Source organism: Ambystoma mexicanum, chromosome 7q (genome assembly GCF_040938575.1).
Source record: "Ambystoma mexicanum isolate Mex_15411 chromosome 7q, UKY_AmexF1_1, whole genome shotgun sequence".
NCBI lineage: Eukaryota > Metazoa > Chordata > Amphibia > Caudata > Ambystomatidae > Ambystoma > Ambystoma mexicanum.
The window spans coordinates 745,661,378-745,682,243 of record NC_090941.1 but is presented as its reverse complement, the minus strand read 5'-3'; the positions used below and the strand labels follow the sequence as shown (position 1 = coordinate 745,682,243).

General features: G+C 47.7%; 1 protein-coding gene across 2 annotated transcripts in view; it reads right to left on the bottom strand.

Annotated features, from left to right (window-relative positions):
- Positions 1-20,866, bottom strand: part of EXPH5 (exophilin 5) — a 756,247-nt gene that overhangs the window by 402,229 nt on the left and 333,152 nt on the right. The window contains exon 1 of one of the 2 annotated variants that reach the window (XM_069640260.1): positions 5,625-5,923. The exons of the other annotated variant lie outside the window; for it this stretch is intronic. Within the exon in view, the coding sequence (XP_069496361.1) occupies positions 5,625-5,743 (119 nt within the window). The 5' untranslated portion in view covers positions 5,744-5,923. Of the gene's footprint in view, positions 1-5,624; positions 5,924-20,866 lie in introns of those variants that run through there. 2 annotated transcript variants of the gene reach the window in all.

Genomic DNA, 20,866 nt, shown 5'->3' with positions numbered 1-20,866 from the left:
CTTCCCTGATTGTAGGTTGAAAGAACTTTGCAACACTTGGTTTGTGTTCACATATAAGGTTTTTTTTACTGGTTAGAGAAGAGATTCAGTTGGCCTAGCATGATGCGCTAGGTGCATGTGAGAAAAAAGCCAAGACGTGTTTCGACGGTCCTCTGTTCAGCGATTCGGTCGGATAACACATCGCCGAACAACGGACTGCCATCCAGCGTTTACACAGATTGGCTACTCAGTCGGCTATCAGGAACCGCCACTGCTCGCACTACAAAGCCCGCAACATCCCTACAAGGACCACCTACCACTTGCCCTCTGCCTTGACAAAGACTTTGGTCAAAACACGCGTTGGCTTTTTTCTCACATGCACCTAGCGCATCATGCTAGGCCAACTGAATCTCTTCTCTAACCAGCAATAACACCTTATATGTGAACACAAACCAAGTGTTGCAAACTTCCTTCAACCTACAATCAGGGAAGCAAATGGTTCCAACCACGCTCCAGCAGCACTAACAAACAAGGTTTGCACACCCACCCATCGATTTTCAAACAGATGTTTATGTTTTCACTGCACCTGGGGAGTGTTCCCTCCGTGGGAGTCTTTGACAGATTGGTGTTGGCCCCCCCCCACTACCCATCTCCCCCCGGCCCCCATCCCACCAGGGCTATCAGCCGCATTCTCATGCATGCAGAGAAATGAGGGCCTGCAAGGGACTGGGAAGAGGACCTCGCCTCAGTAAGCCTGAAAACACGAATAATGCCTCAATGATTTGAAAGGTGGGTGGGGGACAGGCCCTACCCGCACTGCTCCACCGCACCTGACCCCCCCCCCCTATTCACCAGTTGTCTGGCCTCTAGGCTGCGGATCTGGGCCTTGGATAATAATAATAATAAGTTACCCGACAGCCATTAGGAAAGGTTTCTCTGCAGTGGATCAATGCCTCATATTGCAAACTATTGTGGAGAAATAGAGGAAGGTCAGAGGTAGCCGAGTATATGTAGCCTACCTCTGTCGAGCTAAAGCATTTCATCCCATCTACAGGAATCTCTTATGGCGGAAGCTAGCCCAGAGCGGTGCACCTGTAGCATTACTACAGATGGTTCGACTGCTCTATTAGGACACCTCCATGGCGATCCACCGCGAGGGGGCAAAGCAAACAAATACTCCGAAGATATCAGCACAAGCAGAGGAGTCAGGCCGGGATGCCCGTTAACTCCACTTTTATTCTCATTGTTTTTATCTGACTCTAACCCGGCAAATCCAAACAGGGTTGAATATAGGGCCCCGTTATATGCCGAGGATACAGCTCCGATAGATCTCAGCACAGCGGGGGGCTACAGCAGAGGCTGATATACACAGACGCCTTCTTCAGGGACACCAGCCGCTCATTAAACTTATCTAAAACAAAGATTGTGGGTTTTGGGAAAGGTAGGCCTGGGGGCATGTGGTGTATTAATCAGGTGGTTGCAACATACAGACACCTGGGGCTAGTATTTTCGAAGGAAGGAGGGGAGGTGTTGGCTAAGCAGTCGGATGCAAGTTTCAAGGGTCTCCAACGGTGGGGAAAAGGCTGGATAGGGGCCTCGACGCGTTGAAACTCAAGACTGGCATAGCCGCAGCGGTAGAAGTGTAGCAAAAAAAGTCGTGGTGCTGTGACCCTGGCAAGGTAGGGAGTAGGCAGGAAGGAATCAACGTGCACCACATTTGTCAAGGGTTGCAATGCTGGCTGGCAGCCAATTGAGTTGAAATGTATCTAATTTTAACTGGAACTCCTATTGGGTGTTAAAGTGGAGAAGTGTGAAAAAAGTTGTGGAACTGTTAACAGTAAAAAAAAAAAAAGTTGTGGAACGTCACTGCCGATCGTTCCCGCTCACTTCGACCACTGCATAGCAGCATTGTATGGAAGCAAGCTGTGGGGCTTCTCTTCCTATATAGAAACTCTGCAAAATGCGTTCTTACGGAAACTAGAGAGGCTGCCCTCAGCTACCGCTGGTGATGCATGAAGACGCGCGCTGGGGGTTCCCAGTGTAGGCTGTCAGGCCTAGGGGTAGGAGAAGCAGCCATTCCGTGGGAGAATAGAGAAAGCCTGGGGACCTCTCGATTGATCAGGGTTGGGGTCACCGCTTTTCACTGGAATGAGCCCCTACTTCTCCTACGCTCTCGTTTGGCTCTGTGTTGTATGAAAGCACACTTGGACTCATCAAAGAACCCCGATATAGAGAATGCCCTGAAAGCACGTCCTGCAGCACCATGATCCAGGGCAAATCTCGGCGGTTCTCGTGGAAAAATGGGGGCTGGGCAAGTCAGAGCCTCTAAGAGCAGTGCCACAGGGGCAACGCAAAAGGCTGATGATAAAGTGCGCTGAAAAAGAAGAGTGGGCAAACACCCAGAAGCGCCCGTCATGCTCCCGTCTCTGAAATGCATAGGCAGTCATGTACCGAGATGGTCCCCCGAAACTTAATTACAAAGTTAAGACCTCAGGAGTGTGGGAGAATCATATTAATGACCTGGCTAAACGTGTTCCCGGTGCGTAACAGAATTCCATGGATGGGACTAGGCCGGAAATGGCATGGGACTAGACCGGAAATGGCATGGGACTAGACCGGAAATGGCATGGGACTAGACCGGAAATGTCCATGTGGGATGTGGATGGATGGAAACCTTACACATTTCTTATTTATATTTGAATCTAACATTATTCTAAGAAGAAGATGGCAGAGGTCGCCCTTCTTAAAGAATAATGTTGGAACTTGTGCGGAGGCTACTGCACTCGACAGCTCAAGTTGCAATGTTTGACATTTTTATCCTTTGCCAAAGAATCCTTGGGTGGGCGTGTGCGAGTTCCCTGGAATGAGGGGCATTGACTGGGCATTGTTCTGGCGTGAGGCCCACATCTCATGGCATGCTATCCTGTCTGGTTCAATGTATGATGATTTTATTGGCAGAGGGGCCTGGTGTGGAGCGAATGCACAGTGATTGACTGACCCCTTCTCGCGGGTGACGCGTGCTGTTCCACGCATGGTGGCCTTACGTTTCTAAACCGGTTTAAGTTCCTTTATTACAAGCACTTGTGAAAAGAAACCCCCACGAACCCCGCTGCCCTGTGCTGCCGGACACTGGGCCCCCCTTTGAGATAGACTAAAAGGGGGGGCGCCGGACGGGTAGTGTAACTGCCCCCTATCCAGTCAGGAAATTGGAGGCATATGCCCCCTATCCCGTCCCTGCTCCACTTCGGTTACATGTAATTCAGCTTCCCCAGCCCTACTGGCTTCCAAGAAGCCCTGGCATGCCAATGACCCAGGCCCGGGCCACATGAAATGCGGGACGATAGAGGGTCTGGGAGTTTAGGCGCGGGGTGGGGGAAAACAGCGCGAAAGCGTAGGGAGGGGCGTCCGAATGGCGCCACAAGAAACAAAAGCCCAGAAAGGGCAGGAAACAGCACCTGGGAAGGTGCGAATTGTAACAGCAAGCGGTCAGGGGGGTAACCCGGCCGCCCCCAGGAAGGAACAAAAGGCCGGGGGGCGGTATAAGTAAGCCTGGAAAAGGAGAGGCGGCACAAACCAGGTAAGAGCTCACCTCTCTCGGGTAGGCTCTTAGTACCTGGAGAAGGGGAAGGAAAAACGTTTGCCACCCAACCCACCCTACAAGAATAACGGAAGAAGAAGGGGTGCAGGCAGGAGCCAGTACGCTGAGTACTCTCTCGGTACACGGTCCAAAAAAGAAGGAGCGGGCAGAAGTAAGAACGCCGAGTACTCTTTCGGTACACGGTCCAAGAAAAGAAGGAGCAGGCAGAAGAAAGGAACGCCGAGTACTCTTTCGGTACACGGTCCAAAAAAGAAGGAGCGGGCAGAAGCAAGAACGCCGAGTACTCTTTCGGTACACGGTCCAAGACACGTCGTAGGCGGCATGTGCCCAGGAACGAAGGCTCAGGGGTAACAAGGACTCAGGAGGAGCCTTGGGCAACTTCGGAACTGGACACAATGTGCCCAAAAGCACATGGCAGTGTAATTATTTTGTTGTGTTGTATTTTCTGTAAGAAAATAAAATGCCTACAGCCTACAACTTTTCCATACACATAAGTTGTCTGTAATGTATTACTTAGGTAGGGATCTGGTAAGAGAAGCAAAGTGAACCCACACTACTCAGACTATACATGCCCATTTTTTCTCCCCAGACTAATTTCACAAGGATTGTTGCTTCAAAAGAGGCGTCACTCCTCCCACCCAACAGCCATTCAGCAGGGCTGCTGGCCTGCGGCCTCCACCTCACACACTAGCATATCAACAGGGCTGCTGCCCCCACCAGGGTCGGGCTGGGGCATAAAATGGTCTCGGGCACCAATGAAAAAGTGGCCCACATTTGCGAATGGCAATTCATTCCTTTTGTGACACTGTTTAAATAGCACCCAAGGGGGAGTTTTTAAATAAAATGTGACGTAAATTGTGCATTTTAAAGAGTATTTATTCAGCAACACTGGTCAAAACTATGAACCGCATAGTGGTTCATCATAAAGCAGATCAACTAGCCCACATTGGGCAAAAAAGTGGCCCACTTTGACCCGAAAAAAACTGTCCCACACTAGCATTTTGCTTTTTTGGTTCGGCTACGGGCCTACCGTCCTGTAGGCCAGTCCAAGCCTGGCCCCCACCTCACAAACTGTCAACATGCTGTCCCTAACAGCCCACCAGCCACCTCACACACTATCAACAGGGCTGCTGTCCCCACAGAACATCCCGTCAAGTGGACTGCTGTTCCACCTCACAACCTGTCAACATAGATGCTGTCCACGGTCTCCTCACAACAGCCCGCTGACAGGACTGCCGTCCCCGCCCCCTTCCGCACTTCACAACCTGTCAGCACAGCTGCTCTCCGCGCCTGACAGACGTCCCCTTTGCCCACATCACATCCATCCATAGTATAGCAAGAGTAAGACACAAAACAATTCACCCGAGTCCATGCCTGCCGGCAGAAACGCGCGTGCGCACAGTGCGGCATAACATACACACACACACATGTAGAGAAAGTCACCTAGGCTCAAAGTCACAACTGAAGCAGGCAAAAAAAAAATCCCAACGGATAAGGCACATGGCGCTGCAGTATAACACAGTAATAGCAACAGTGAGACATAGCACAATCTACTGACACGGCACATCATACTGAAGAACACCTTATGCGAATCCTCAGGCCTGGCGCAGGTACCCTCATCCCCTCCCACCCACTTACAATTCCAGCATGGCACTGAAATCACTGCTAATACCGAGGAAGCGTGGCGGTGACACTCGCAACTTCCCAGAGGCTGCCACAAAGTGGAACTGGACTGCTGCCCGGGAGAGAGGGGGCTGCAGGCCCCCTCTGCACGTGCTCTGTCTTTCAGAGCATGTGCAAACACCCACAACAAAACGCACCCTGTGCTCAGCAGGCACAGCACGCGAAGCTGCCCTCAATAGACACCCCCTGCACTTCTCACGCACAGACTCAGCCTCTGCGCACACAAACCCACCCAACACGCACGCCACACACACACACACACACACACACACGCACGCTACACACACACCCACACACACACACACACCCACACACACACACACACACCCCCAGCACCTGCGCGCGCCGCCCGCCTGCCCTGTACCTGACTCGGTCCCTGTCCTTCCTCCGGAGCTGCTGGTCTCTCTCCAGCACCCCCAGGATGGCGCTCGCCTCCTCCTCGTTCAGGAAGCTCAAGTCGAGCCTGCTCGTGTCTTTAGTCATTTTCCCCGAGCAGGGTAGAGCGCGAGCTCCCTGGGCTTGGCGCAATTAGGCTGGCATGGCAGAGGGATGAAAAACGTGTCAGCAGGCAGCCCGGCGCGGACCCACAACCAATGGCACCTCGCCTCAGCTGCAATTGTGAAATTATACAGTGCACGGAGCTGCCCACACCTAAGGGGTTTGTTTTGACTACACTCCCATGACTGGCGTCCCGCGGAGCCAATCGCAGAGGCGGAGGGCCGAGCAGCGGCCAGTAGCATCCGTTATGGGGCAGGCTCCGCTGCGATGCTTTGGATGGAAAGTGGAGGCTTGACTTTGCCAGCAGCAGGACACACGCACAGCCGCACATTTGCTCGAAGCGTCGTGGGGACTCTTGCTTATGTGGCCCGAATGTCTAAAAGCACTGGACGAAGTACAATTGCATGCCTTTATTTAAAGTGTCTATAGCGCAAATCTGGCGCGTCGTGAGCGCTTCGAGGCACTCAGAAAAGTATAAACAGCATAACAAAAAGGAAAAGCAGGACGCCATTAAACACAGTGGACACCCATACAAACAAACTATACAATATTCTGTAACAGGAAATGAAAATATAAAATGAACAGTAAACAATTAAACATAGAACTTTGATTTGTAACTATTTCCAAAGGGAAAGACATCAAAGATGGTCTTTTTATAGCGGCAGTGAAGGGAGAGAGCTCTACGGTGCCCCAAAGCTTGAGAGTAGAAGATGCGCTTTAACCCATTGAAACACCAGAACTGACTACAGCCATATTTTTTAATATTTCATTTTGCATGTATCTATCGAAAGAGGTCGCTGAAAAAGCACATAGCCATCCGGAGTGAGCCCGCAACGTGTCCTCTGTCAGGCATGAGCTGTTCAGCCAGTCTAGGCACTGTAGCTCACACCCCTCTCTGCCTTCTGGGACCTGTAGTCCTAGGTTCATATCACACAAACTACAGGCAGAGTCATGGCAAGAAAAAGCAGCAGAAGTGCGCTGAAGACTCGCACCTGTCATGGGGGCAACTTGACCACTCGAGGGGGACTTTATTTCCAAGACTGAAGGCGGCAAACTGTCCATTACTCGAGAGCCCTCAACTTGCCCACAGCAAAGCAGGTTCAGCTGATCTTTCGAGAAACGGATCCAAAACCACTGCAAGCCCAGAGCAAGCACCCGGGGACGCGAAACACATAATATAGACGCTGCTTCCAGAACACATCTTCCACTGCAATATATCAGGGGTGCACCGGTATGGGGAAATGGGAGGTGGGGCAGGCTAACTCTGCAAATGTTGGGAGAGGCGCTAACTTCATAGACTGTGCGGGAGGGGCAAGCTTACTTTGTGGGGGCATCTAACGTCTTTACACATTCTAATGAGACTCTTCCGGTGCCGCTTCAATGTTACAAGCAGTTAGCTCTCCCCTTCACGTCTGAAACCACACACTTAAGGACTGCTGTCAGAATGAGCTCCCCCTACCGTTCCAATCGCTCCCCTGGCAGGCCAGTACTAACCCCAAATCACAAGTTCAATTGCCTAAAAATGAATGCAAGTGCAAACAATGAAATGCTTTATGTTGGTAATTTTGCTTTGCTGACAACGAAGCCCAGGCACCATTTAAGGTCTGTGTCCTGCTCTGTCTGGCCACGGCTCTGTAGGTCAGCCAGGTCAAGTTAACATAGCCCATAATTATGGGGGGGGAGTTGGTTAGAGCCCGATCCGCTCAACGGTGTCTCGGGAGAATAGCTCAGGGGCAGCGTGCTCGCCTTGGAAGCAAGACGACACAGAGCAAGATAGGTTCGATCCCCGGGTCCGCCCTTAGAAACCTCAGAGTATTAAGCGCTTTATAAACAACCTATCATATCATAACAAAACGTTGTTACACCACTGGAATAAATATTCCTCTGCATTCTAGTCCTCAGGTGACCCGCAAGGAGCTCCTGACAATCATTGCTCTCTTGACACTTACTACAAATACCAGAATGCAACGAGTAAGACCAGCACCGGATGGCCTACCCCCGCCGTTCATGGGGCAAAATGAGAGCTCTGTACTTGTGTAAAGCTCTACCATTTGGTGCAAGCTTTGTTTGCTGCAAACGAGTCATGCAACCAATGACAACATCACCTAACATGTATGTGTAGAGGGCACGTTCACCCCCACAGAGGTGTCCTGTATCTGTGGGCAGATAACAGATGTTTATTGTCATTCAACTCAATGGTACTCATCTTAACAAGATCGGAAGGATGAAAGACTGAGTGGACATCCCAGAATTCATAGCCGTGACCATGAGATTAAAGGCAGATTCAGCTATAGCGCTTAGTGCAGGATCCCTCACACTTCTAAGTGCTGTAATAACAGGTGTTAATTTCAGGGAGTCATTGAAGGCTAGCAGCCAAAATAGGAGTTTATTTTATTTTTTTGTATTTGTTAAGCGCAATCCGGGCTTGGGAAGTAACAGAGTCCTGTGCATCGGTAGGCGTTACAGCAAACATTGGATGGTTACGGGGCGGAATGGTCCTCACAGCATAGCTTTTATTGCGGGTATCCATTTAGGGTAGCAGATAATAGTTAACACTTACAGTTAGTGGGGAACATTTAACAGTGCTGAGAGTGGGGAATTTAAGGCTCTAAAGGGTGGTTGTCACAAGTAATGCTGGGTGAAGACGGTGATCCTTGAAGAGGAGGGTCTTGATTAATTTTCTGAATTGCCGAAGGATGTCAACGAGTCTGAAGTTGATGGTATGAGGTTCCAGAATCTCAGGGTGTGCATCGAGAATGCTCAGTTCCTGGCTCCTACTCTGCAGCGTTTCTGCTCTCTAGTCTGGCCAACTCCTAACTTCTGATGAGGCGCTAACCGCCAGAAATGGTGATTTTGACTGCCATGTTGGAGGGTGCGTGCATGGCGGCAGCTTTGTTTGCGATACAGCTGGCTTTGAAGGTGGTGTATGCTTCTAGGAGTAGCCAGCGAAGTTCGATGAGTGTGGGCGTTACGTGATCATATATGTGGAGAACTTTGATGAGGGGGTAGCAGTGTGGGGGACCATTCTCAAAAGCGCTAGGATTGTTTTGGGTAGGTTGGTGAGCTAGGAACAAGGCCCCTATAGTAGATCTCGTACTACAGGGTAGGAGGGGCTTGATATTCTGCAGGTGGGGTAGATGCTTTGTGACTTTTCTCGGTATGTGTGTTTTGAAGGCGACGTGGCTGTCTAAGTGGAATCCAAGAGTCTTCATGTAGAGGTGCCCCCTTCCGGGTGAAGGAGTTGAGGTTCGCGGCATACAGCCACGTCTGGATTTGGGGATGTGTGCTGAGTTTGGTCAGGAGTAAGAATGTTCTCTTGTTGGGGTTCAGTGTGAGGTAGGATCTGGACATCCAAGTCTAGATAAAGATGAGTGAGTCTGTCAAAGGCATGAACACTGCAACATTGTGTTTTATTTATACCTTTAAAAAAATGTGTACATTAAGTGGCCTTGGCGCACCTTAAGTTGCCACTTTTTCTTGCTATTGTGCCTAGCTCTGTACAAATCCCTTGACCTTGATAAATGCACAACTCACAACTAGCCCAATGTCATCAGGGTCACCTTGATGATAGATGCATAACTCATGCATAACTCGCAACTAGCCCCATGGCATCAAGGACATCAGGGTCACCTTGATTATAGATGCATAACTCACAACTAGCCCCATGGCATCAAGAACATCAGGGTCACCTTGATGATAGATGCATAACTCATGCATAACTCACAACTAGCCCCATGGCATCAAGGACATCAGGGTCACCTTGATGATAGATGCATAACTCATGCATAACTCACAACTAGCCCCATGGCATCAAGGACATCAGGGTCACCTTGGTGATAGATGCATAACTCACAACTAGCCCCATGGCATCAAGGACATCAGGGTCACCTTGATAGATACATAACTCACAACTAGCCCCATGGCATCAAGGACATCGGGGTCACCTTGATGATAGATGCATAACTCATGCATAACTCACAACTAGCCCCATGGCATCAAGGACATCAGGGTCACCTTGATGACAGATGCATAACTCGCAACTAGCCCCATGTCATCTGGGTCACCTTGATGATAGATGCATAACTCACAACTAGCCCCATGGCATCGAGGACATCAGGGTCACCTTGATGATAGATGCATAACTCACAACTAGCGCCATGGCATCAAGGACATCAGGGTCACCTTGATGATAGATGCATAACTCACAACTAGCCCCATGTCATCAGGGCCATCAGGGTCACCTTGATGATAGATGCATAACTCACAACTAGCCCCATGTCATCAGGGTCACCTTGATGACAGATGCATAACTCACAACTAGCCCCATGGCATCAGGGTCTTCAGGGTCACCGTGATGATAGATGCATAACTCACAACTAGCCCCATGTCGTCAGGGTCACCTTGATGACAGATGCATAACTCACAACTAGCCCCATGGCATCAAGGACATCAGGGTCACCTTGATGATAGATGCATAACTCACAACTAGCCCCATGGCATCAAGGACATCAGGGTCACCTTGATGATAGATGCATAACTCATGCATAACTCACAACTAGCCCCATGGCATCAATGACATCAGGGTCACCTTGATGATAGATGCAGAACTCATAACTAGCCCCATGGCATCAAGGACATCCGGGTCACCTTGATGACAGATGCATAACTCACAACTAGCCCCATGGCATCAAGGGCATCAGGCTCACCTTGATGATAGATGCATAACTCGCAACTAGGCCCATGTCATCAGGGTCATCAGGGTCACCTTGATGATAGATGCATAACTCACAGCCCAATGTCATCAGGGTCACCTTGATGATAGATGCATAACTCACAACTAGCCCCATGGCATCAAGGACATCAGGGTCACCTTGATGACAGATGCATAACTCACAACTAGCCCCATGGCATCAAGGACATCAGGGTCACCTTGATGATAGATGCATAACTCACAACTAGGCCCATGTCATCAGGGTCATCAGGGTCACCTTGATGATGGATGCATAACTCACAACTAGCCCCATGTCATCAGGGTCACCTTGACAACAGATGCATAACTCACAACTAGCCCCATGGCATCAAGGACATCAGGGTCACCTTGATGATAGATGCATAACTCACAACTAGCCCCATGTCATCAGGGTCTTCAGGGTCACCTTGATGATGGATGCATAACTCACAACTAGCCCCATGTCATCAGGGTCACCTTGATGACAGATGCATAACTCACAACTTGCCCCATGTCATCAGGGTCACCTTGATGACAGATGCATAAGTCACAACTAGCCCCATGTCATCAAGGACACCAGGGTCACCTTGATGATAGATGGGGCTAGTTGCGTAGCTCACAACTGGCCCCATGTCATCGGGGTCACTTTTAGCCACTCCTTGTTTTTTTAGACAATGTTTCTTGCATGCAGGGATTTCTAGAACTTCATTTATGTTAGAATTTGCCCTTTTACGTTTTCTAATACGCCAAGCAAGGCTGATTCGAAAAGCAGGGCTCTTTAAAGTTAACACTAGCCAGCAGACCACCTACGGTGAAAATGGTGAGGGACTATGCCAGAATTCTGAACATTCTGACAGTCTGGCGTAGTCACACCAGTAAGAAAACATGACCTACTCTCATGCTCTATGCCTAGGGCAGTGTCGAACTCTCTCTCTGGCCTGGAAGCAAATGCTGGTCACATGCAGGAGGCCTGTCTGGGCAGCATGCAGGAGGTGGAAGCAGAGACTGAGAACGGAGCTGCTGCTGGCAGAGACCAACCACCACATAGGTTGTGAAGGAGAGTTAGGGCCACAGATACAGACATGGGAGGGAACAGAAGAGGCATGCAGGGCGGCTGAGGGGGGAGAACCCCCTTGACAGGGAGGCGCCGTGAGTGAGGGCGGGAGCTCCTGGCTTACAGGCTTACAGCATCTCCAGAGTGCTACAGGTGGTGTGCAGCTAGCCTGCTCTTCAACAGGAGTCGGGCCGGCACTTTGGCAGCTCAGTGGCCAGAGTCATCCTTGATTTTTCGCTGCAGTTGGTGATGGCGGACGGTGATAATAAGGGGAAAGATAGCAGGCCCTGGGGTGGAAGTATTTGCCGTGGTTGTGCCTTTAACAGCATCCCTGACCGAGCTGCAACCCGAATATTGCGACCTGCCCCCCAATATAGAGGCAAATGCAGTGACTGCGGGGTTACTCTACGCCCATTGAGCTGTGCATGAGTTGAGTGTGGTCATTTAACTTTGCCTGCAGTTTAAGCTGAGCTATTAAGTGCTGCTCAGTGAGTGTACTGCAGAATAGATAGTTGCAGTTGTGCGCAGGAGGAATGGGAGGACATTGGTCACTAGGTAAAGGAATTGACTCTTTGTGTAAGCTCATTTGATTAGCTTGGCAAATTAATTCTCATTTATTGAGGAGTCAAGCCGCATCGTAGGTGCAGGTGCCCGCTCTACAAGATTCCGACTTGCGGCCTGCGGAAACTAATTGCATATTGAAAATGTACTCCCATGATGGAAGTCGGGAGAGATATGGGAAATGAACGAACTGTGTTAGCGACTAGTAAGGTTGGGTTATGTTTACCTTCTCGGCCGCTAGGGGATGTGTCCAGGCTGGAGGCAGCTAGTGAATTCGTAGAGTTGGTTTATGGGGCGGACGGTTCGTCGGTCCCGGAATTGGAGATGGAGCGGGTATTCGACTTCGCCTTGAAGTCCCCTGAGGGTAATGGTCTGGGACCGCCAAGATTCACATGTTCACCTTCACTTTAAGCTTTGGAAAAATCTAAGTTACTTGAGCCATCTGCCTACCCACATCAACCTTCGTCCCCGAAAGAGCACTCCATCGATTCCTGCAAATTCTTTGAATGTAGGTTCTCAAGACTATGGTGCTGAATTTTGTGCTTACATCTTTAGTCAAGTTATACGAAATTATAAAAGACAATATTAAATCGCAGGGATTCTCACTGTCAATGGTTTTGTCTAAATTCCATTTTTTGGAGGGCTACATATCTGCCAAATCCTTAGAGACTGTGGCTGTTGCTCAGGGTTCCTAGAGCTGCCTTTTAAGGGATGGGTTCAAACGGGCGGGATAACAGCGAGATGGCCTGGATCCTTCAAACCTCATTATGAAATCAGGCAACAGTGGTGATCCTATCTGAAGTCATCCACGGGTGTTCCTCTCTCCCACCGAGACAGCTGAGGAAAACCTGTCTCACGTGAGAGGGTGTCAGCAGCCCTTTCTATCGACAAGTAGGAGAGATACAGCTCCGGAAAAGGAGGGCGTAAAGCCCAAGCAAGCTGGTGATCCATTGAAGAAGTCTAAAAACGTAAAGGAAAATACCAGATTAAAAAACAGGGGTTCAAGGAAAAGTTTGCGATGACTAAGGATGCGTCTTGCTTGCATGAATGAGGACCCGTGTGTTTCTGAAGTGACTACTTCACCAAAGGTGGGTGGAGACCTTTCATCAACAATGGAAAGGGACTTACAAATAAATGGAGCAGCTCGTAGGAATAACAAGGGCCAGACACCGGTGAGGCCGAACAGCAAGCTAGATGAAGGAAGGCATGTAGAGGGGGCACCGGGGTTGGCGTACACGGATTGGAACTTAAGTGTACTGACCGAACATCTCTGTGAGGAAGTGGAGGATATGCCTGGGCAACTCGAGTGGAACAAAGTTTGTACCCCATGCCAGCGACACAGGTGGGAAGTGCTGGGCGGGTGGACTCTTTGCCCAAAGATCCCGATTCCAATTCCTCAGCAGGCGCGCTGCCCCATGTACTAACAAAGACATCCGCTCGGGCATCTCTTTAGCGGCCCCAGTGGATAATATGATTCTAGTACCCTCGATACCCATTACTAAACCTGGCTCGTCTGATAGGGGAACTGGCGAGGCACAGGCATGTCCAGAGGTGTTGATAGTGGTGGGGGAGTAAAGGGGCTATAGCCCTGGGTCTCTTGGTTGTAGCCCCGGATAAAAGCTCAAGGGGTACAATCAAAAGGCCTGCTAGCCCCGGGTCCCGACAGTCCCAAAATTAGTGTAGCCCCAGATCTTTTCCAGATGTAGCAACACCCCTGAGGGGAACCCACGCTCGGCAGCAATGTGGTGTTCCGGTGTCACAATTAGTGCACTCTGCTAGTTCCAATATTCCTTGGTCAATTGCCCTTTCTTCGTCGGCACAGAGCAAGTACACACATCAGCTCTTATTGGAATGGTTATTTAAGGAGGGCGTTCCATATTTGTTAAATCGCTCAAATGTTCTTGCACGTTTGGATGAGGTACCTAATTTGAGGGTGATTTCATCCAGAGATATTGATTACGTAGAGTTTCCGGATGGTTATACTACTGATAAGGTTATACTTCACATTATATCTAAAGTAGTGTATGATGTTATTTTAAATGAATCAGCAGCACTAGGGCGTATGGATCATGATCATACACCCTTTAGGGATGACCTGAGTTTGGGGGTTGGCCCAGCGGGGTCTCGACTTTGGCTCTGGATCCCAGGGGTTACCTATCGCGTTTTCATGTACTGGTACAGGGTTGTGAGAAGTGCCAATAGCACAGCAAGAACATAATGTCCCCGTGGAGGTCCGTGATTGGTCCTGGCTGTCAAGCGCCATAAACTCCTCTGATCTTAAAAATAGTAGGGAGACGAGTGGTGTTTAGTGGTAACGATACTCTCAAATTAGTGTTCCGGCACACCAGCGGGCACAGCAAATTGTTCTATTGTCCAGACTTGGTACGATATTTCAAACAATATGAAGTGATAATGTTACAAGAAGCCTGATTGATGGAATGCCCGGTGGTGGACGGGCACGTTAGCTCCTTCCAGGCTGCTAGTAAATCGGGAGTGGGTCGCTCGTCCGGCTGCCTTTTGTCACTTATTAAACTAGAGGTGGGTATTCATATTGTATAAAATCAGAATATTAAGATATGGGCCCTTGCCACGGTTATTAAGGTCTTCTCATGTGATACAAATCTTGACTAACTAATTCTAAATATATATTGGCATGAGGGGATTTCACTGCCAAAGTTGATTTTAGAGAATTTGGTTTAATTCATGCATGAGTGGATATTAATGCAGTTGATGGTCATGTGGTGTTGGTGGGTGATTTGGGTTCTCTTGGTTCGTTTGCGAAGCTACAGATGGATGAGTTATGGTTACCTCTATTTTCATATCAACAAGTGCTGAGTAAGGAGCTGCAGGGTCACCCATGGGTTGCAGCACTCAATTCGCTGGGTCTTTTCAAAATAAACGTGTGTTATTCCCGGTACCCTGTTGACCAACCTACTTGGCGCAGGGGGAACTCTTGGGCAATTCTAGATATTTTCGTTGATGATTTTTTAAATTATAGTTGCTTAAGTGTTTGTGTCTTAAACACTCTTATGAGTGATCACAGTATGGTCACTGCCCATTTTAATATTCTCTGAAAGAAACCTGTTTCTTCTTCTATGATCAATTTAAAGGTAAACCCGACAAAGAATCATATCAGATGGAATGGACTGGCGATAAGCTGCATGTACCGAGTGTCTATGTTAAATGGGGACCAGGAAGTTATGTTGGGGATGCTGTACTCCTGCGGTGATTCGAAATTTTGGAATGCAATTAATACCATGGCCTGTGTTCAAGCAGTCGCTCAGTTATATCTGACTTCTGCTTTAACTTGGGTGGGACATTTTGAATCGCAGTACAACTCTTTCAAGCAGGATTCGTCTCCTCAGTTGTGTGTTGGTGCTCTAAACTGGGGAGGTGAGACTTGGTCTCTTTTGATCTCCTGGGAAGATGCATTGAATATTATTTAAAAATCGAATGCCTCGTGGTGCCGCGCAGCATAAGAACTTGTCCAACTGCCTTTTTAAGACTGACCCTCATTTCTGGGTGACTATCTATTTTAAGAATCTTCTAGAGAGAAGCTCCTTTCCGATGTCCTAGCAAATGTCTTATGTAATTCCTATTTTCAAGAAAGGCTTAAGAACTGAACCCAAGAATTATCACCCGAGCACCATTATGGACACAATAAGATCTTTGCCTCTATATTAATAGAACATTGGATAAAATGGACAGACAGCATGGGTCAGTCTAGATCCTTCCAAACAGGTTTCAGGAAATCTAATGGCATGACTCTAAGTGGCTTCCTTCTTAAGTATTGTCAAGATCAGACATGGGATAAAAAGTACACCTCTATCTTTGTCGCTTTGTCGCTCATTGAGCTTACTTCAGGTTTCGACCTGGTTAATCAAGGGCGCTTCTGGAAAAAGCTGGACAGCTGGGGTCCGGCTTATGAAGGCGGATTATTGGGCTTAATATGAATTCCAACATTCAGGTATGGTTAAATGCAGAAGGTCATTTATCTGAGAAAATGTATGCATGAACAGGACTCGGACAAGGTTGCATTCTGGCACCTTGTCTGTTTAAGCTGTATGTATCAGACCTTGACCAGTACTTGGTTAAAGATGTCTTCATTGCTCCAAAATTGGCACATTTTAGATTTCCCTGCCTGGCCTATGTTGATGATGTTCTTTTCCTTGATTTTACCCCTGTGGGGTTACAGCTGATAATTCACTAATCATTAACCCGGCCAAAACCAGGTGTAAGGTTTGGGCAACCTCACACCAATTCCCAATTCCCTATACACTGTTTGCTACGAGGACGGCTGTGGCAGCCTTTATGGACCCGCAGATACGGGCCCAAGTAATGTGTTTTCTCAGGAACTACACCATTTAGTAATGGCGGATACGCTATTTCCGATTTGCTTCTGCGAACAGCAGAAACGGATTGGAAATCGTCTATTTTTGTCTGCAGGGTTCAATCAGACGCATCTTGTATTCCAGTTGCAGCGGAGGACCGCTGCTCCCTTCAAGACTGTACCACACCCCCAGCCTACGAGGTATTCCAGGAACTCATCGCGATGAGCCAGTTCGATCCATCTAGACGTAGGTAATTAGTTTCACGTTTCTATTTTTCTTCTGCTTGCCAGCGCTCTGGCAGCATTGACTTTTCTTTCCTGTATTCCTCCCACCACCAATCAGCAAACACTCCTCCTGGCGTTGGTGCCCCGTTAACTACTTCCTTTGGACTCCAGCTCTATCTACTCTCAGATAAGGCCTTTTGCACCCCTCTGTGGCTACGCAGTGGTGCGGTCTCCTTTACAGTGTGTTGACCTCCCCTTCAGGTAAAATATCTATAGAAAGGGAAACAGAGAAGAAGTGGAGGAGGAAGAGATCACGTAACCTTGGTAACATAGTCCTTTTTGTCTCTCCTCCTTACAGTTCTTCTGTATTGAAGATCTGCCCCTCTGCACTTCTAAAGATTCCACACGCACTAGGGCGCGATTTGCAAGGAGGGCTTTGGTTATCCAAGACCATAACCTCTTTTCTTTCCCGCTCCTTGCGTACTACCTGCAAAGTTTCCGAAGGCCAGGTCTGTATCAATCTTGACACCATGATACTTTGATTCACCTGATCAAAAGAATTGTTGACTTTAAATTGGATTTTAAACAAAACCTCTTTGTTGAATGTTGATGGTTTGGTTTATTTGGGCTTTCCTGATTTTAATAAACACAACAAAGCAGAGATGACTGAATATTTGAAGAATAAATCTATGGCCTTGGTTGGACAGATGGTTAGGGTCTATGGTAGGTGTAGTGGGTTTTCAGCTATTCCATTGGCCAAATTCTACGACGGGAAAGTTGTGCTTAAAAATATTTATGGAATAGAGGTGATGCATTTCTGGGCATTGGAATATTTAGAGAAGTGTGAGGCCTTAATGTGGAGGAGGATTCTTACACTACCTAACTGTATCCCTGTGGCAGCTATTCGTCATGAGATGGAACTAAAATCCCTTCTCGCCAGGGCCAAATGGCATTATCTTTTGCTATTCTGTAAATTCTTGGATCCCCCCTGTGCCTTCTCTATATACTAAACTTGCTACAGCTGTGGCCTCGCTAAGAAAGCCCTCTACCTGCTCTTTTGTAGAGAAGTGCACCGGCATTCTTGCTGAGGCTGCTTTGGGAGTCAATGATCTTGTTGACAACCCTCTTTGTGTAAAAAATTTACTTTACGGACAAGATTGGATGTCAACAGTAGATTCTTCGCATTCATCTCGCTCTCTTTCTCATCGAATATTTGAATATAAGAAAGTAGGGCAATTGCTCTCGCATTTGCGCATTTTTCCGGACCCGTGGGCAGATGTAATTTTATGCGCTTCAGAATGGATCTTCTTTTAACACGTGCAATTTTACGAAGGAGGACACTGATATCCCCCATTGTTGTCTTTTATCACTATTGTGGTGATGTGTCTATTGAGGAAACTTTAGAACATGTAATATTATATTTCCTGCTCTAATTACGCAACACACTCTGAACTTTGGAAAACTGATTCAAAATGTTCAGTATTGAGATTGTGAAAGCCTTTTGATGCGTCTTTTAAGTTGATTTTCTACCTATGTTGCACTAGCAGTTATAGGGTTTTAAAAAAATGTGTAGCTTTTAGAGATTAATGAAAAAATAGAAGGATAGGTTTAATCCCGGACTATGAATGAGCGTTGTAATCATGATTATTTATGTCTTTTATGTAGCTCGTATGTGGTATATCTTTTTATTACTATATTTTTAATGTTCTTATTAACTATGTGATTTGGTAAATTTGCAAACTGTGTTTTATTTGTTGTTCGTAAAGGTTGTAAGTTGCAGCCAAATACAATAAAAAAACACCCCTTGCCTACTCCTGGGAAAACCTGTTTGAGGCAGCTGTGTGTTGCATAGATTAGTAGAGACATTTCCAGGAAGATAGCTCAGGGGCCACATGTTGATCTTGGAAGCATGACAACGCAGAGCGTTACAGGTTCAAATCCTGGTACTGCACTTAGAGGCTGGTCTCAGGCATAAACCATGATACAAAACCTCAAATTTGTTTTCCCTAATGCAAATTCAAATGGGTGATTTCCCTGGTTTTATTATTAAGGGTGTAAAACATAAGACCCACCTTAATCTTCATTCATCTCCAAGCGTAGTCATTGTGCCACACCAGAGAGCTGGAAGCAGGCTAGAAGATGTTTGTGATAAGATAACTCCCTCTGAAGAGGTCTGTCTTTGGCCAAAAAGTACACATTTAAAGTGACACAGCCTTTAATTTGTGAAGACTAAGGCTGCCTTAGGGAATATGTGCATACCTTTTGCCCTCCTTGAGGGGTCACTCTGTGGCAAAATCCCTGATAAAGAAATGGGGGGAGGAGATGATCAGCTGCAGGTTATCACATGACGGGTTTATTGGCCTCTACACATCAGAGCAAAGAAAGGCTCTGGGGAGATGAAACTGTAAATGACCACTTAAAAAGCTAATCAAAGTCACATCCCCCAAACCCTCCCCAAGGTGTTGTGGCCGGTTTCAATTGAGACTGTTGGAAGGCATAGACACCGGGCCTGCTGCCGCCATTATTCCAGCAGAAGATTCAGTTCGAACCAATGAGACAGGCCCAGTTGGAAAGCATATAGATGCACAATGAAGCTAGAGAAGGAGGCGCTCGGTAGGGGTTGGAGCTGACCGTGACATGTGTCAAATGCCATGTTCAGCTCCAACCCCTTCTCCTCGGGCTTCCTCGCGGCTCATATACAGGTCATATACAGGAACCAGGAAGCTCTACCAGCTTCATGGTCCCTGTTTGTGAGCAGCACCGAGGAGCCGAGGGTGCCCTGGAGTGACGGACCGAACCTGGAAAAAACTGGTAAGAAGGCCTTTTTGATTTTGTAATGTGATGTGTATTTTGCCTGTGTCAGATGTATGTATGCGCTATGGGTCAGTGAGTGGTGGGTGAATGGGAAGAAATGTGTTAGTGTGTGTTTGAATCATCTTCAGGGTGGGTGTGTGCCTGTGTGGAGAATGCAGTGAGATTGGATGTAAGAGAAGGTGTATGAGTGAGTGACTGGTGGGTAAATTAGTTGGAATGTGATAGTGTGTTTTTGAATGTTCTGGGTATGTGTGCGCCTGTGTAGCGAATGCAGTGAGTGTGGCTGTAAGAGAAGGTTTATGTGTGAGTTGCTGGTGGGTGAATGAGTAGGAATCTAATATTTTGTGTTTGAATATTCTGGGTGGGTGTGTGCCTGTGTGGAGAATTCAGTGTGAGTGGATGCGAGAGAAGGTGTATTGGGCAATGAGTGATGGGTGAATGAGTAGAAATGTGAAAATGTGTGTTTGAATGTTCTGGGTGGGTTTGTTCCTGTGTGGAGAATGCAGTGCAAGTGGACGTGAGAGGTTTATGGGCTAGTGAATGGTGGTGAGTGAGTAGGAATGGGTGTGTTTGTGTGTGTGTGTGTGTGAATGTGAACATTCTGAGTGGCTGGGTACCAGTTTGAGTGTATGTGAGAGAAGGTATATGGGTGAGTGACTGGAGGGTAAATGGGTATGAATGCAATTGTGTGTGTGTTTGTAAATGTTCTGGGTCGGTGGACGGGTGCATGCATGTGTGGTGAATGCAGTGTGAATGAATGTGCGAGGAGATGTATGGGTGAGTGACCAGTGGGTGAAAGGGGATGCGTGTGTGTGTGGGTGTGGGGGGTGCCCTGGGAGACAGGGATCACTAGAGCATTTTTGACACATCCTATATTGACGTTGCATGTTTTACCAGTATTTTTGGGCAAAGCAAAGTTCATGTGTGTCATTACCTGGCTATACTACCATTTCTATTACTCTGCATCTTTGATAAAGCAAGCATAATAAGTAGTATTACCTCACTAGACTGACGTTTTGGTGTAGCGCTTGTATATTTCTTACTGTAGCATGACTTTTTATTAACTGAGCCTCTAGGATGAAGCAAGCATGATAAGTGTACTTATGGGTCTGGACTGGCTTACATTGGAACCAGTTTGGACATGTTTTCTTATTGCGACATGTCACTTTTAATCGCCAAAACAGCGGCAGTGTGTTCTTACATCGGAGTACTGGCATGTATTGGCAGAGCCAGCTTTGTGCCTAGTGGCAGTAATGATACTATAAAAAAACATCTCAAAGCGAGCATAAGCATGTTCTTATATGGAAATACTAGCATATGTTGGTGGAGCCAGCATGGACATGTATGGACACAGCCAGCATAAAAATGTTTTTTATACTGGCATGCACTGCAGGG